At 42.1% G+C, this 13692-nt stretch overlaps 1 protein-coding gene across 2 annotated transcripts; it reads left to right on the top strand.

Annotated features, from left to right (window-relative positions):
• The first annotated feature begins 922 nt into the window (after positions 1-922).
• On the top strand, positions 923-13150 carry LOC133428117 (uncharacterized). 2 transcript variants are annotated; one of them, XM_061716527.1, is made up of 9 exons: positions 923-1930; positions 2231-2743; positions 4106-7650; positions 7731-7998; positions 9615-9731; positions 9812-9904; positions 9988-10174; positions 10696-10903; positions 11004-13150. In XM_061716527.1, the coding sequence occupies exons 1-9, from the start codon at positions 1453-1455 to the stop codon at positions 12270-12272; spliced, it is 6678 nt and encodes a 2225-aa protein (XP_061572511.1). In that variant the 5' UTR covers positions 923-1452; the 3' UTR covers positions 12273-13150. The 2 variants fall into 2 exon arrangements, with proteins under 2 accessions (XP_061572511.1, XP_061572510.1); XM_061716526.1 differs by having other exon boundaries at positions 9537-9731.
• Positions 13151-13692: the final 542 nt, after the last annotated feature.

Below are 13692 nucleotides of genomic sequence, written 5' to 3'. Positions count from 1 at the left end.
AGCACTGACCAAAACACCTGCAGAAATACTGCAGGAATGACATAGCAGCAGTTAAATGCAGCCTTCTGTAAGCTTTAAATATCCACTGGGCTTACATCAAATACATCAAAACACAACAATAAAAAACTGTTTTCTGAACTTATCAATATGACTCACAGCATAAGTCAAGTCAAGTCAAATTTATTTATAAAGCACATTTCACATTATGAGCATGGACTCAATGTGCTCAAAATACATAAACAAACAAACATGCAAAATTACAAGTTTACAATAACAGAAATAGATAACAAGTATGACAAGAGAAAAAATCACCCAGCAGGATAAGTAAAATGGATCACTGCAAAAACTCAAAATCTTAACAAGAATATTTGTCTCGTTTGTAGTTAAAATTTCTCATTTTAGTAAAAAAATCTCATTACCCTGAAAACAAAACTCATCACTGGAAAAAACAATTTTCACCTGTTTCAAGTAGATTTTCACTTAAAATAAGTAGAAAAATCTGCCAGTGGAACAAGATTTATTTGCTTGTAATGAGAACATAAAACATAAACATCTTTGTGAAGATTGTCCTACTTATTTCAAGTGAAAATTTACTTGAAACAGGTGAAAATTGGCAAATAAGTTATTTTTCTGCTGTTATTTTTCTGGTGATGACTCTAAATGATGATCAATGATGAAATGACAAAAGGGATGGAAAGGGGGGGTAGTTTGCTTTACAGGGGGGGGGTTTGACCGTTTTTATTTCAGGGGGCATGCCACCCCCCCTCTTCCCCCCTCAACTCGAGTACTGCACATTATGCTTTCATAGAATATAGGTTGAAGAAAACTACAAATCCCATGATTCCCTGCACGCCCCTCTCGGCGTGACGTCAGGATGTCTGCAGCGTCCCTGCTTTTGTGCGAAGCGACGCGGAGATGTTTGTCCGCTCAGGTCAGCCCTGCTGATGTCCATGCCCTCCTCCTGTATCCTACATGCACAGCACTCACTGGGAAAGGCTGGACATGCAAAGTGAGTGGACATTTCGCATATTTGGCTTCGTAGCAATTCAGAAATGCTGAGATTTACACAAGGATTTGACCCAAATATGTGATTGAGGCTAACTGGGCTACCGTTTTATCTCCGTTATTGTAGGGAGGATGTGCAGGAAAAACGGTTAACACCTTAACTTTAAAATGCGTCTTCGAGTGATAACCAACCATTTTAAATTGGCACAACCTGCTAATAGCGTCCAGCAGCTGCCCCTCGATGTCCAGAGACGCCTCCTATTGTAATTCAAATGTAGTAAGCCCTGTCCCCTCCAGCTGTCCCTGGGTGCACAACAAAGATGCTGCTCACTTCAATAGAGAGCGCACTTGGTATTAACATTTCCTAACTGTGAAATTAAAGAGTGCATATTTGGGTGGCGGACCTGATTTAATTGAAATATATAAGAAACTGTGAAGCAGAGCACCATGCAGAGTCCAGGGCAGACTCACAGTGAATCAGTCACCACATCAGCTGCAGAGCATCTGCTGGAACCAGAGCCTCATCCAGGGGAAAGAGACCCAGAGCCACGAGAGGAAAACAAGTCATCTGGCCCTGCTGATACTGAAACCCCAAATACGCCAGAGAAAAGTCAACCAGGATTGCAAACGGCAGGGTCTACTGCAGGCATGGCCATCACACAAGCTGTGGAGATCAAGTCTGGTGTGAAGTCACAGACCAAGTCCTGGGAAAACACTGCAACGGTGGGCAAGGACTCTGCTGCAAAGCCAAGTGCCCCGGCTGAAGCAGCTAACAACGTTGGTGCAAACTCTGGCTGTGATGGGAAAAAGGCAAAGAAACAGGGCAAAGGTGTGGGCGAAGGGAGGAGATATGTTCTTTCCAAGAAAGCCATGGTGGATCCTCTGAAGATGGATATGTCTAAACCACTTGTTATGCCTCTTACATGTGAGTATAGTCAATTGTGTTGTACTAATTCTGATTATATTGACCTACTTTACCAGACAATGTGTGTAATTTATTTTGATCTTATTTTGAATTTTATAAGAAGGTTCTTTTTGAATCTTCAGCCACCTTTACCCGCCAGGATATTTTTGACAGATGGGTGGATTTAAAGTCCTATTTTAAGCTTTTTTTTTTAAATTTTAGCCAATAAGTTAACTTTCTTTTAACATTTGCTCCTGTGCCATCAGTATCCATGCATCCTACATGTAAACCCCTCCCTCCTTTCGTCATGTTTTCCTCTAGCATCTGAGCTCTCCCTGCAGTGCATCGAGTGTCACATAATCTTCAGTGATTCCAAGAGCAAAGAGCGTCACCTGAAGCTGAGCCACCCAGCAGAATATGAACAGTGCATTCTGAGGAATGCCCTGTTTGCCTGCTACGTTTGTGACCGTCACTTCACAAACTCTACAGAGCTCATGGTGCACCAGAAGGCCCACACCGAGAAGACACCCTTCAAGTGTCCAATCTGCAGCATGGCCTTCAAGAAGTCCTCAGAGCTCACCGCTCATAAAAAAATCCATTTCGGCCAGGATGGGTATGCCTGCGTTGAGTGTGGGAAACCTTGCAAAACTCTGACATTGCTAAAGTATCACCAGCGTACGCACACAGGAGAGAGGCCGTACGTTTGCAGAGAGTGTGGAAAGAGGTTCACCATGTCCAAAGCTCTGCAAAAACATTTGATGTCACACTTGCCAGAGGGAGCAGAAGGTGAAGGGGGAGACGCCACAGAAAAAACCAAACGGAAGAAAAATAATGGTAAGGGATAATCACAAATGTTGCAAATGTAAAGATGCTCACATCTGGAAATATATGTTGCATAATTGTTCAGAGCCACATTAATTGATAGAATGAAATGTTTTTAAATCCGGTGGATGTGTTGCCATGAAAAGTGGCTCAAATGCTCTCAACCCCTCAGAATGAATAGACACCAGATGGTTATCTGTTTAATGTTCATGAAAATGAAAATCTGTGCTGTTACATAGATATTAAAAAAAATACAAGAGTTGTTACGATTTCAATGCCAACATAAGAAATACTCACCAATACTGACTGTATTCACGTTATCGGCATCTGTGAGGATCTTTTTCTATTCATCGTTCGGAGCTGCAAAATCTCTAACAAAAGAATCTCAATGAATTTTTGTTGCTCTAAAAGTGAGCAGATGAAGTTTTGCAGTGCGATCTTGTAAAGTCCAGTTCTGAGTCCTCGGGTGGAGAGGCAGTGGGATACGAGTTGTTGGATTAAGCTAGCTATCTGACATGACTATTATGTCTGCATTATGACATTATTTTACGCTGGAATGCTCATTCTGCGACGCCACAGTTTCCAGAGGCGTTACAAATGTTAAAAGAGGCAACCTTTTTAAACATTTAAGGTGCCATAGGTGAAATGGTACAAGGACTTTATTTAGTCCAAAGCTTTTACTGAACATAATTCATTAAGCTAGTAGAAGAGGCAGTCAGCTTTATGACAGACATTTGGGCCTCTGACATGTGCCCCATGTCTTCAAGTTTGATGGCATGACTTTGGCATAAAAACCTTTCACATCTAAGCAGAATGTTACATAAATGAGCTCAGAGGATCAGTAAAAAATAAGTCAATTGCTAACGAAAACTGAGGTGATGCTGGAAAAAGTTCATGATGTTTTCTGTGACAACACAAGCAAAATGAAAAAAGGGGTGTCGGAGATGAGCGTGTAAAGGTTGGGATTCCACTATCTAGCTAGTGGAAGTACATTTTGAAAAAAAAATAAATATTTTTTTAATAAATCGTATCAGATTAATACTTAACCTCAGGTACCAGAATCTGCATCGGAAAGGAAAAATACTGTCAGAACATCCGTACTACATAGTTACAAAATAATTTATTATTTTCAGTCTTAGTTTGCTTTGTTGTGTTAAGAGCTATTTACATGCTACATTAAGATGCGGACCACCACCAATATTTGTTGACAATTAATTACAATAAGCTACTAAGTAACACTTCCCTAACCTGCTAGTGTAACTTGTGACTTTTGGTCTGAGCCTTGTTTTCACGGTCATTTGTACAATTTTGTAAAACAACTTGCATATACTTGTACTCGGGTGCTTCACATTTGTCATCCTTTACTTTCTTCAGGTGCTTCTACAGTCAAGTATCCTTGTACTCTATGCAAGGCCACTTTCAAGAGTTGCAAGACGCGGTTGCGTCACCTGAAAAACAAGCACAACGTGGTTCCTGCTGCAGCCGGTAATGCCCACCTAGCTGGGCTGCAGGGGAAACAAAGCGGACCCATTATAACGCCAATATCCATTTCTCAAACATCACTTCTACAAGTGGAGCCCAATGGACCTCTGCAAAAGGTTGATGCTGATATTGACACAGAGCAGATTCGCAGACTTATTGAATCGCTGGGAAATGTGCAGAAAGTGAACCAGGTTGTCATATTGGGGCAGGTGCCGCATGACGCCCCGCCCTTGGAAGTACAGCAGGTATCGCATCCAGCAGTGCCCATGAATGTGAATCTTGGTCCTCCACAGATAGATTTTATAGGACTGAAAGATGCACAATTTAAGACAAATGAACTGGACCCTCATGGTAATCCATGTGATCCAATGGAGCAAACAATTATACTAGAACCTATTACTCCAGATGGACAGCTAGAAAACCCGTCTTTCTCAGAGCTAGGATCCTATGTTACAGTAGATGGGAATATAGAACTGACACTTGTTGCAGCAGGACCGACGGATCCACCAGAGGGAGAGGTGGCACATACGATCCTTCAGCAGCCTGAGATCGGAGCAATTCACTACGATACAGTGATTTCTCAGAATGACACTGATAATCTCAACCAAGATCTCGAGCAAACAGTCATATTAGAACTCACACCGGCTTTGACACTAACAGCAGAGCTGGAACAATCCCAGACTGAGCCACAGAGTGAAATCCCTTCCTCTTCTCTTTTATTGAACACTAACCAAGAGATTCCTGAACAGAATGCAGATCAGACTGTAACAGATGAGCAAGAGACCGACCTTTTAGTACCACCTCTTACCCCTACAGTCACGTTGGAGCTAACATCTATAATACCAGAGCAACCAGATCTTTCCTCTTGTCCCTTGGCTCCCCCAGAGACAATCACACAAGCTCCAGGTGAATCTGAAACCAATTCCAAGGAAGATGAGTCAGATATGAAAACAGTAGGTCTAGAGCAGGGGCATGACATAAATGAAAAGACACAGGAACAGGCTGAAAAAGAAGTGTCTGAGAAATTGCTGATAGAGGATGAGAATCCCACGCCTGAAGTGGCTGAGCAATCTGCTAAAGGAGATGCTGCGTCACAAATAAAGACTCAGGAGGGGCCAGAGAGCACAGACTTACCTGTAAATGTCATGTCGGCTCAAGAGCTGGTCAAAGTACGCAAAAGAAAACCAGCCAGGACGTTTATTTTTCAAGGTTATATGCAAGATCTGGTTGGATCCATATACAATGATGACTTATACTTTGATGCCAAACCTGCTAAACGCCAAAGAGCAAAAAAATCTCACCTCGTTGTTAAATTTGACCCACAAAGCAAAGACAAGAAACAGAAGAAGACACCACAGCAGCGTCAGCCAGTAGAGGAAGATTTGATGACAAGTAAAACCCCGGCAAAAAAACTCTCTGGGAAAAAAGCCCTGTCAAAGACGAAGGGAGGGAAAGGGAAAAAGGACAAGACAGTAGGAGAAATGTCACCAGGAACTGACATAACGGATCCTTCAACACAGACTTCACAAGGGAAACAAATGAAAGAAGATGCAAGTAAAAATAAAATGAAAAAGCAGAAAGTATCCAAGCAAAATGTATCACGTCTAAGTGAACACAAAGCCGGAACCTCGCCGATGTTTAAAAGGAAAAAACAAGCGAAAATATTACGGAAAAATCAGCCCAAGACAGCAAAGGATGGGAAGGCAAAGAAAAACTTAGCGGACAAGGAAAAAGTAAAAAACGCAGATGTTCCTGGCTCAAACGTAACAGAAGACCCTCTTCTTCTACTTAAAGGTCATAAACAGCCCCAGCTGAAAGTTTACAAGTTAGACCCTACAAAAGCCTCATCTCAGACACCTGAGGTTTCATCTGAGTCCCAAACCGCATCTGGTCAGGGTACAAGTGAGTCCACAGATGACGTGCCAGCCAGAGGGAAGAAAAAGGGAGGAAGAGCTAAGAAGAGCCAGAAAGCTCTTTCCCTGTTGTCCTCTTTGCAGGTTTCTCGTCCACCACCTGAGACCCAGCCCACTAAGCCAAAGACCACCAGGAAACGTAAAGCCTCTTCCAAAGTAGAGACGGAAGGAGTTATAACTTCCAAGCGATCTTTAGCGTGCAAGGACTGTGGGGAAAAATTTACTGATGTCTCATCCCTTCAGAAGCACAAGACGGACGAACATATCATAGAGAGTCCTAGTCTCACCTACACCAATGGGAATATCTTTGAGGGCGTATCCAGGTTAGAGTTTTACGAGCTTCCAAAAGAGCATCATAAGGTTGTTGGGGGGAAGAACGCGGCCACAGGCTGGGATACCGAGCCTGAGATGGGAGAGACGACATCAGAAGAGAGGGAGCAAAGCGTCTCTTTTCCAGCTTTGATTCCATCTCCATCTTTACCAGTTCCTCCAGATGTTGAATTGATTGCCTACGAGAATAAAGGTGGAAGTAAAACATCGGAAGATGATCAGTCTCGTAGCTCTTCAGAAGTTCCTCCAACATCCGATGAACTGAAAAGTAGTGAGAATCAACCGCATTTCTCAGCTGAATCTTCCTTTCTTTCCCCTGATCAGTCTAACATCGCTGAGACTCAGGAGGACAAGAGAGAGGAGAAGTCCAAAAAGAATCACAGCTCTGAACCCGAAGTCCAGAGCGCCACAGATGAAGACGTTAAAGAGGGTTTAATTCTAGAAGTAGATTTAGTTACTGTTGGGGAGCAGAATGAAAGACAAGATACGGTCTTGCCTAGAGACGCGGTCCCCCAAAATGAATCAAACGGAGGCGGTAGTTCTGAGAGACGAACAGGAGACGAGCAACCTGAGCAAGTTAGCAACGACTCTAATGAAAAAAGTCTCACCTCTCAAACTGTGTCATGTTCCACTCATCACATTGAGGTCAAAGAAGAGGAGGAAGAGGTGTCGGTCCAAAAGAAAAAAGAAGTTGGGCGGGGAGTTGTAATAAGGAAAGCTACTAGAGGCAAAAGAAGAGGAACGGGGTGTTTAAAAAGGGGGTTGATATCAAAGAAGAGTTTGCTTGGAGATGCCCTCAGAGGAGCAGAATCTGAGAATGAACAGGATGAATGTCGGGTAGTTTATGAAAAACATCCCTCACCAGATTCAGAAATGGTTAACCATACGGTCAGTACAAAGACTCAGACCAGTCCTGAATTTAAGGCCATCAAAGCATCTCCGGTTGCGTCTGTGCCTTCCATCGCTCCTACATCAGACGAATCCCCAGAGGAACCAGTCGTGTTCGAGCTGGAGTCACTCACCACTAGCGTTGAGGAAGTGATGAACGAAGGAGGGCTGCAGGGAGAAGGGGAACAAGACAGGGAAGCAGACCAGTCTCCTGGCATCATCCTGGAGAGGTTCCTGACCTCAAGACAGAGGACAACTGCTGATAAGGAGACTTCCTTGATGCAAATGAGTCCGAATGAACGACGGGTGAGTTTCTGCTTGTACCATCAAAAACATGCACTGAATTGGATTCCGTATTAGAAATATTACATTTCTTTTTGTTCCAGGGTTTAGACAGCATTGCTGATAATGAGGTACAAGTTCTTCGGAGTCAAGAGATCAAGAGTGAAGATCACAGTTCGGACCCCCTTGTGGTTGCAGCTACCGGTCAAAGTAGGCAAAGCACCAGTGTGCAGCTGCAGCATCATCGAGATGTCAGAACTGTTCTGGTGAAAGAGGAAAGCCGTGTGCTGAACGATGTGCAGGTCACACAAGGGAGCAAACAGATGAGATGGAACGTGGAGCCAGTCGGCGACGAGCAAACAGACGTGCCGCGTAAGTGTTAAAGAGCGCATTTGATGTCTCTTGAATTTTCACTTAGTGTCACTGAGTTTTAAAGCTTTTTTTTATACGTGTAAAAGTCAAAAACACATACCAACAGTATTTATTTTAATGTAGAAGTCACTATGTGAAATCTTGCTTTGGGAATCCAGACTTTTTTTCCATTACTTATCCACCGTCACCTTGTAAGATATGCCTTATTTAGTTTAGCATTTAGTTTAATGCAAGAAAAAGGTGGTCTGTTTGTTCTTACTACGTAGTCTTTGTGGATTCCTGATAACTGGAGAACTGAAGTCCTAGTGATCATTTTTACTTTGATCGCAAAATCTTGACATCAGAAAGAAAATTCACATTCATAATGAGCACAACACTCATGTTACCACTTAACCAATGAAACAATGGTTCTTTGGCCCCGACACCGAACTGACAGCCTGCTGTCATCAAGAGCACAGGTAGAAATGTCACTCTTGTCTTTTCACCATATGACACAGCTTCGGAACCTGGACCCTGTTGATATTTTTCCTTCAGCCTATTCAACGTGTTGAACAAGCGAAGGGTCTGGGAGCGAGAGATCAATGTTACTTAGATCCTGGATTGTTTAGATTAGGAAATAAGCTTTACAAGTTAATATGACCTTTTAATGTGCAATCTCTCTATGCATGAACCTCAAATACTTGATTCAAAATAAACATTAAGACACTTCTAACTGAGCTAAAACGTTTGTGGTAAAAGCGTAACTCATACTGACTAACTTTGTACACACCCTTTTTTCTTCTTAAGAACCTGAAAAGACACATTCTCTTGTGCAGATGTAGATGATGAATAGTATATGGCGGTAGGATGTCACCTTTGAGGTGTCTTCAAGGAATTTTTTTTTTTTTACATTTTTAAATTATTATGTGAGCAGACCCAGCAGGAGACCTAAAGGTCAGTGCTGGTTTTAGACTTGGGTTTGCTGTATTAATCCTTTGAGGGACAGGACCTAAAATAATATTACAGGTAGAGCAAGGGTTAGGTAGAGGGTTAGAGGAGGAATATAGATATTTAAGTGGAAAGTCCTGATATATTTGTTTTTTAAGCATAAATCTTTAAAACTTTTGATAGACCCCACTGAGAGCAAGACCTGCTACCTTATCCATGTATTTACATGACAGGGTTATCAGATTTTACAACTCTGAGAGGGACGTTAAACACATTTCTCTAGATGTAGAGCAGCGTTTCCCAACCCTGTTCTCGGAGCTCACGGCCCTGCACGTTTCAGATGTTTGCCTCCTCAAACACTCCTGATTAGATCACTACCAGCTTGTCATCAAGATCTGCACAAGTCTGTCAATAGCTGACCAATTTGAGGCAAGTTTGTTTGAGCAGAGCAACATCTAAAACATGCAGGGCAGTGTGCCCAAAGAACAGGGTTGACAAACTGCTGTAGACCATGTACAAGCAACTGAAGATGTGGGCTTTCTAGAAGGAGGGGATGAATTAGTACGCCCGTGTGCTGCTGAGAACAATGTTTCTGGATGCCTGTATTTCAGTAATTGAGAGTGGGCAGACAACAGGAGACTGCCGCATCACCCCAGAGCTCAACAGCAGCCAGTGTATCTTTTACCCAGTTAAGGATGAGGAGAGGGAGGTCCTGCTGGGAGCTGCGGCCAGCGGAGAAAGATCAACTCCAGGGGAGACTGAAGATGAAAGTCAGCCAGGACATCAGAGGGCAGATTGCGACTCACGTGAGTGCCTTTCTTCATCAATATTCCAAGTGTTTTCACCATTAACCACAGAACTTAGAAAACATGTATTTTAATTACAGATGAGGCAAGATCTTCTACACCAGAGTATCAGGAGACAATAATGAGAGGTTTGCTGCCGGAGTCGGGGGTTGATGACTTTGCAAACAGTCAAGGTTTGTTAACCTTTTAAGAGCTTGTGAGTACTTGAGCTTCAAGTGTTAATCTAGTCATTGAAACATATTACCTAATCTTTCAGCTGTGTCAGACTCTGAGTGGCAAAATCCATCAGACCTCCGGGACTTTCTTCTCCAAAGTTCTGATGAGGAAGACATGAGTGGGTTTGATTTGTCAGACCCTCAGCTCGCCACAGAAGCAGAAGTGATGGCCTATTTCAACAAGAGCCAGACTAGCAGTGCAGAAAAGGCAGATCAAACATCATCAAAGTACAGTAATTGTATATTTGTACATTTCTGTATATTGTACATTTCTGTTTATATTGTTCATTTCTGTTTATACATTTTATCTGTCATCTGTCATCCTACGTCACTTTTTGTAAAGACTCATATCCGGCACTTTTTAATCCTCATATTGTACATTTCTGTTTATACATTTTATTTTATTCTATCTCTTATTTTATCTCCATATATTTGTTTGCTTTTATATTTTTATTTGTATTTTTATTGTATTGCACCAATCACCACAACAAATTCCTTGTGTGTGTTAACAAACTTGGCAATAAACCCCCTATCTGATTCTGATTTCTGATTCTAAAACTTTTCCTTTTAAGTCTACAAGCTTCAGCTTATCATGTGACATGTATGAAGATGCTTCAGATGTATTGAAATTTAACGTTGCAAAAATAATTGTAACCGATTCTTCACATGTGTAAGAATTGTTCTGATTAGGCACACTTATGTATTAACTTAACTCTTTCTCTCACTTCTGTCTGTTTTCCCTCCCAAAGTTTGCCAACTTCATCAAACCAGCTCCAAGCATCGACAGATGACACCATAACTAAACAACCCATCAATTACTTCTCCAAATATTTCAATCGGGATACCTGGGTAGAAATTGCCACTTGCACAAATAAATTAACGAACATGCCAAATCCGATCAATGCCCAAGAGGTTGCATGCTTTGTTGGAATCCACATTGGAATGGGAACTTTGAAGGTCTGTATCCTTGTTTAAATTTCCAAATGGTTCCTGGAATGTTAGTTGGGTGCAACACCACAAAACACTTGAATTTATTGTGTCTTTTGTTCTTTTTCAGTTTCCCAGTCCCAGGCTTTACTGGGAGGACTTGACTAAAGTGCCCTTGATTTCTGAAGCCATGCCACTGACCCGTTTCCTTGAGCTGTCCCGTATGTTGAAGCTAACTTCTCCTTCAAAGGATCCGGCCGGTAGTAACGTAAACAGCCACAACCACGGCGAAAGTTCCTCACACTGTAATAGTGTCATTTCTCAGCCTAATGATGAGCAGTGCCGACCAGACAAAACGCACGACTTGAACAGTTCACAGAAACAATCGGATCCTCTGTGGAAGGTTCAGCCATTATTGTATCATTTCAATGCGGGGTGTCAGTCGCTGAGACGCCAGGGTGATTACGCTGTTGACCAATACTCACTTCCTCTGACCGCAAAGACTCACATTAACAGGCCGTCTCTGCTCTGCACTGCATTAATTGGATTTGGTGGTTTAGTCTTAAATGTAGATCTAAAACTGGATCTCTCGGATAAAGAAGATGCTGTAGAAAAGATGGTCCCCAAAGGCAGTATGGTGTTCCTGTGCAAACAGGAGCTCTCCACCCCTGCGATGCTGGAACGTCTTCTAGCTGCGGGAGTTAATGGGGCGGGCAGAGTAGGAGGAGCACGAGGACAGATAGGAGATGAGTTTGTGAGCTCCGATGGGAAGTTGATGTTGCGCAGATCGCACTGTGGCTTCATACTTTCTACTGCAGGAAATAGTCAGAGGAGCTTGCCTTCTCTCATCGACAGCTTTGAGAAGGCCCAGATGTCGGCTCGTCTCAACAGAGATTTGCAAAACTTGTACCCGATCCCCCTGGCAGCCTCTGCGCCCAGCTGCTGGCCACAAGCAGTGCTCTGGTACCTGACAGATTTGGCTTTAGTGAACTCCTGGCTCCTGTACCGACAAGATCACAGAGCAGCATTGGCACCTTTGACTCTCATGGCCTTCAGGCTTGAAGTCTGCAAGGCCTTGATTCTTTCCAGTGGCACGGAGACACAAGACTCAGTTCCCTCTCAGCCCGCGGCAGAGAAGGCCAGAGCAACAAATGAAAGTCCCAGCACTCCCATGGCGGTGGAGGAGAGTCCCCTGCCAGATGCAGCCACGCGCTACGACGGGTCAGGCCACTGGCCGGAGCAGCTTGGGGAAGGGGAAGGGGGCAGGTGTCGTTTTGGGAATTGTCAGAGAACATCAAGGGTGCTATGCCTTAAGTGTTGTGTCTTTCTTTGTATCTCACGGAATCACAACTGCTTTTTGAATTTTCATAGTCAAGACAGTTTGAGAAAAGAGCACTGACAAATATGTTCTTTGTACTTTTTTTTACGTACGCTCACGGATACCTTATTAGTTACACCTCGTTGGACCCCTTCAGAACTGCCTGAATCCTGTGATTGGCTGACTAGAAATTTGCTTTAACAAGCAACTGGACAGGTGTACCTAATAAATTGGCTTGTGAGTGTATATTGCGTTCTCATTTAGAATGTAAAACTGTGTTCCTGGTGGATGTAAATACCGGCCCCCCCTTTTTTGTTTTTTTTTTACATTTTCATCTCCAGTCACGTTTCCATTACACCTTTTTGCAAAAATGTTTTTTTGTTTTTTCTCTGTATGAGCGTAACTCTCCGTATCAACTACCGGTACATCGTATTAATGAGGCCAAAACAGCTGGAAACCAGATTTTGATTACTTTAGCTTGACCGGCATATCCAGCACTGCCAGAGATGTGGAAATGGCAAAAAGCGTTTCCGTTATACTTTTGTGATTAATTGGATTATAGAAACACCTGAAAAACCACCTTGTGAAGCGTAAAAATATCTTTGCGATATTTGGCAGTTTTTTGTTGTTTTTTTTAATTGGAAAGGTTTGCATTACAAGTTTTCTTTTGCAATATCTGGGTTTTACGCAAATCTAGGGGCAATGGAAACATGACTTATGAATCCAACACCAGTGTTCTGTTATGTGATTAATTTCTAAAAATTAATTTGTCTCCAAGGAAAATGCAGACATTTTTAGAAAAGCTTGGTGCAGCGTTTGTTGTCAATGTTTTTTTTAACTGGTGATTCAGCTTACATTTCATGTTGAGCTTATTTTTGGTTCTATGAATTTTATTTATTGTTATTCCACAAAATGATTAAAGAGTTGAAAAAAAATCATCAGTGGATTGTCAGTTTTACTTCTTTAACCTACGTGTCACCTGCACTTTTTTTAAAACTGTTTTTACATATTCTCATGTATTCATCGATTCACAAAACTCAAAATACCACGACATGCCTGCTTTTACATATTTTGAATTTCTATGCCAATAAATGTTAAAACGGTACCGGTATATATTTTTAACAAAAATAATGTATGCTCATTTGGGACAGGGGATGTTTTAATGTCACATCACTTTATATTACAAAATCAAACTAAGATCAATTCCAGCTTTCCTAAGGATGAAAGGTTTTTCACTTTCTTGTGTGGTAACAGTTCTCAGCTTCCTTGGTCTTGGTTGTCTTGCAGGCCAGTTTCCTACCCTGTGTCATACTACAGGACCATGCCATTGTAATATGTGCTAAATAAGTTTTGGCAGTATTTGCTTAAAAAAAAAAGTGAAGTCTTCTCTTGAAAGACTGGATAATACCATTCTTTAAAAAAATAAATAAATAAATAAACTCCCCCACATTAGTTCATAGACTATTTTAAATTAGTCCAGTCCCAGAAAAGGAAGCAGTAC

This window comes from Cololabis saira, chromosome 3 (assembly GCF_033807715.1).
Source record: "Cololabis saira isolate AMF1-May2022 chromosome 3, fColSai1.1, whole genome shotgun sequence".
Lineage (NCBI taxonomy): Eukaryota > Metazoa > Chordata > Actinopteri > Beloniformes > Belonidae > Cololabis > Cololabis saira.
Note: the sequence above shows the minus strand (reverse complement) of the source record. Positions and strands in the feature narration are given on the sequence as shown.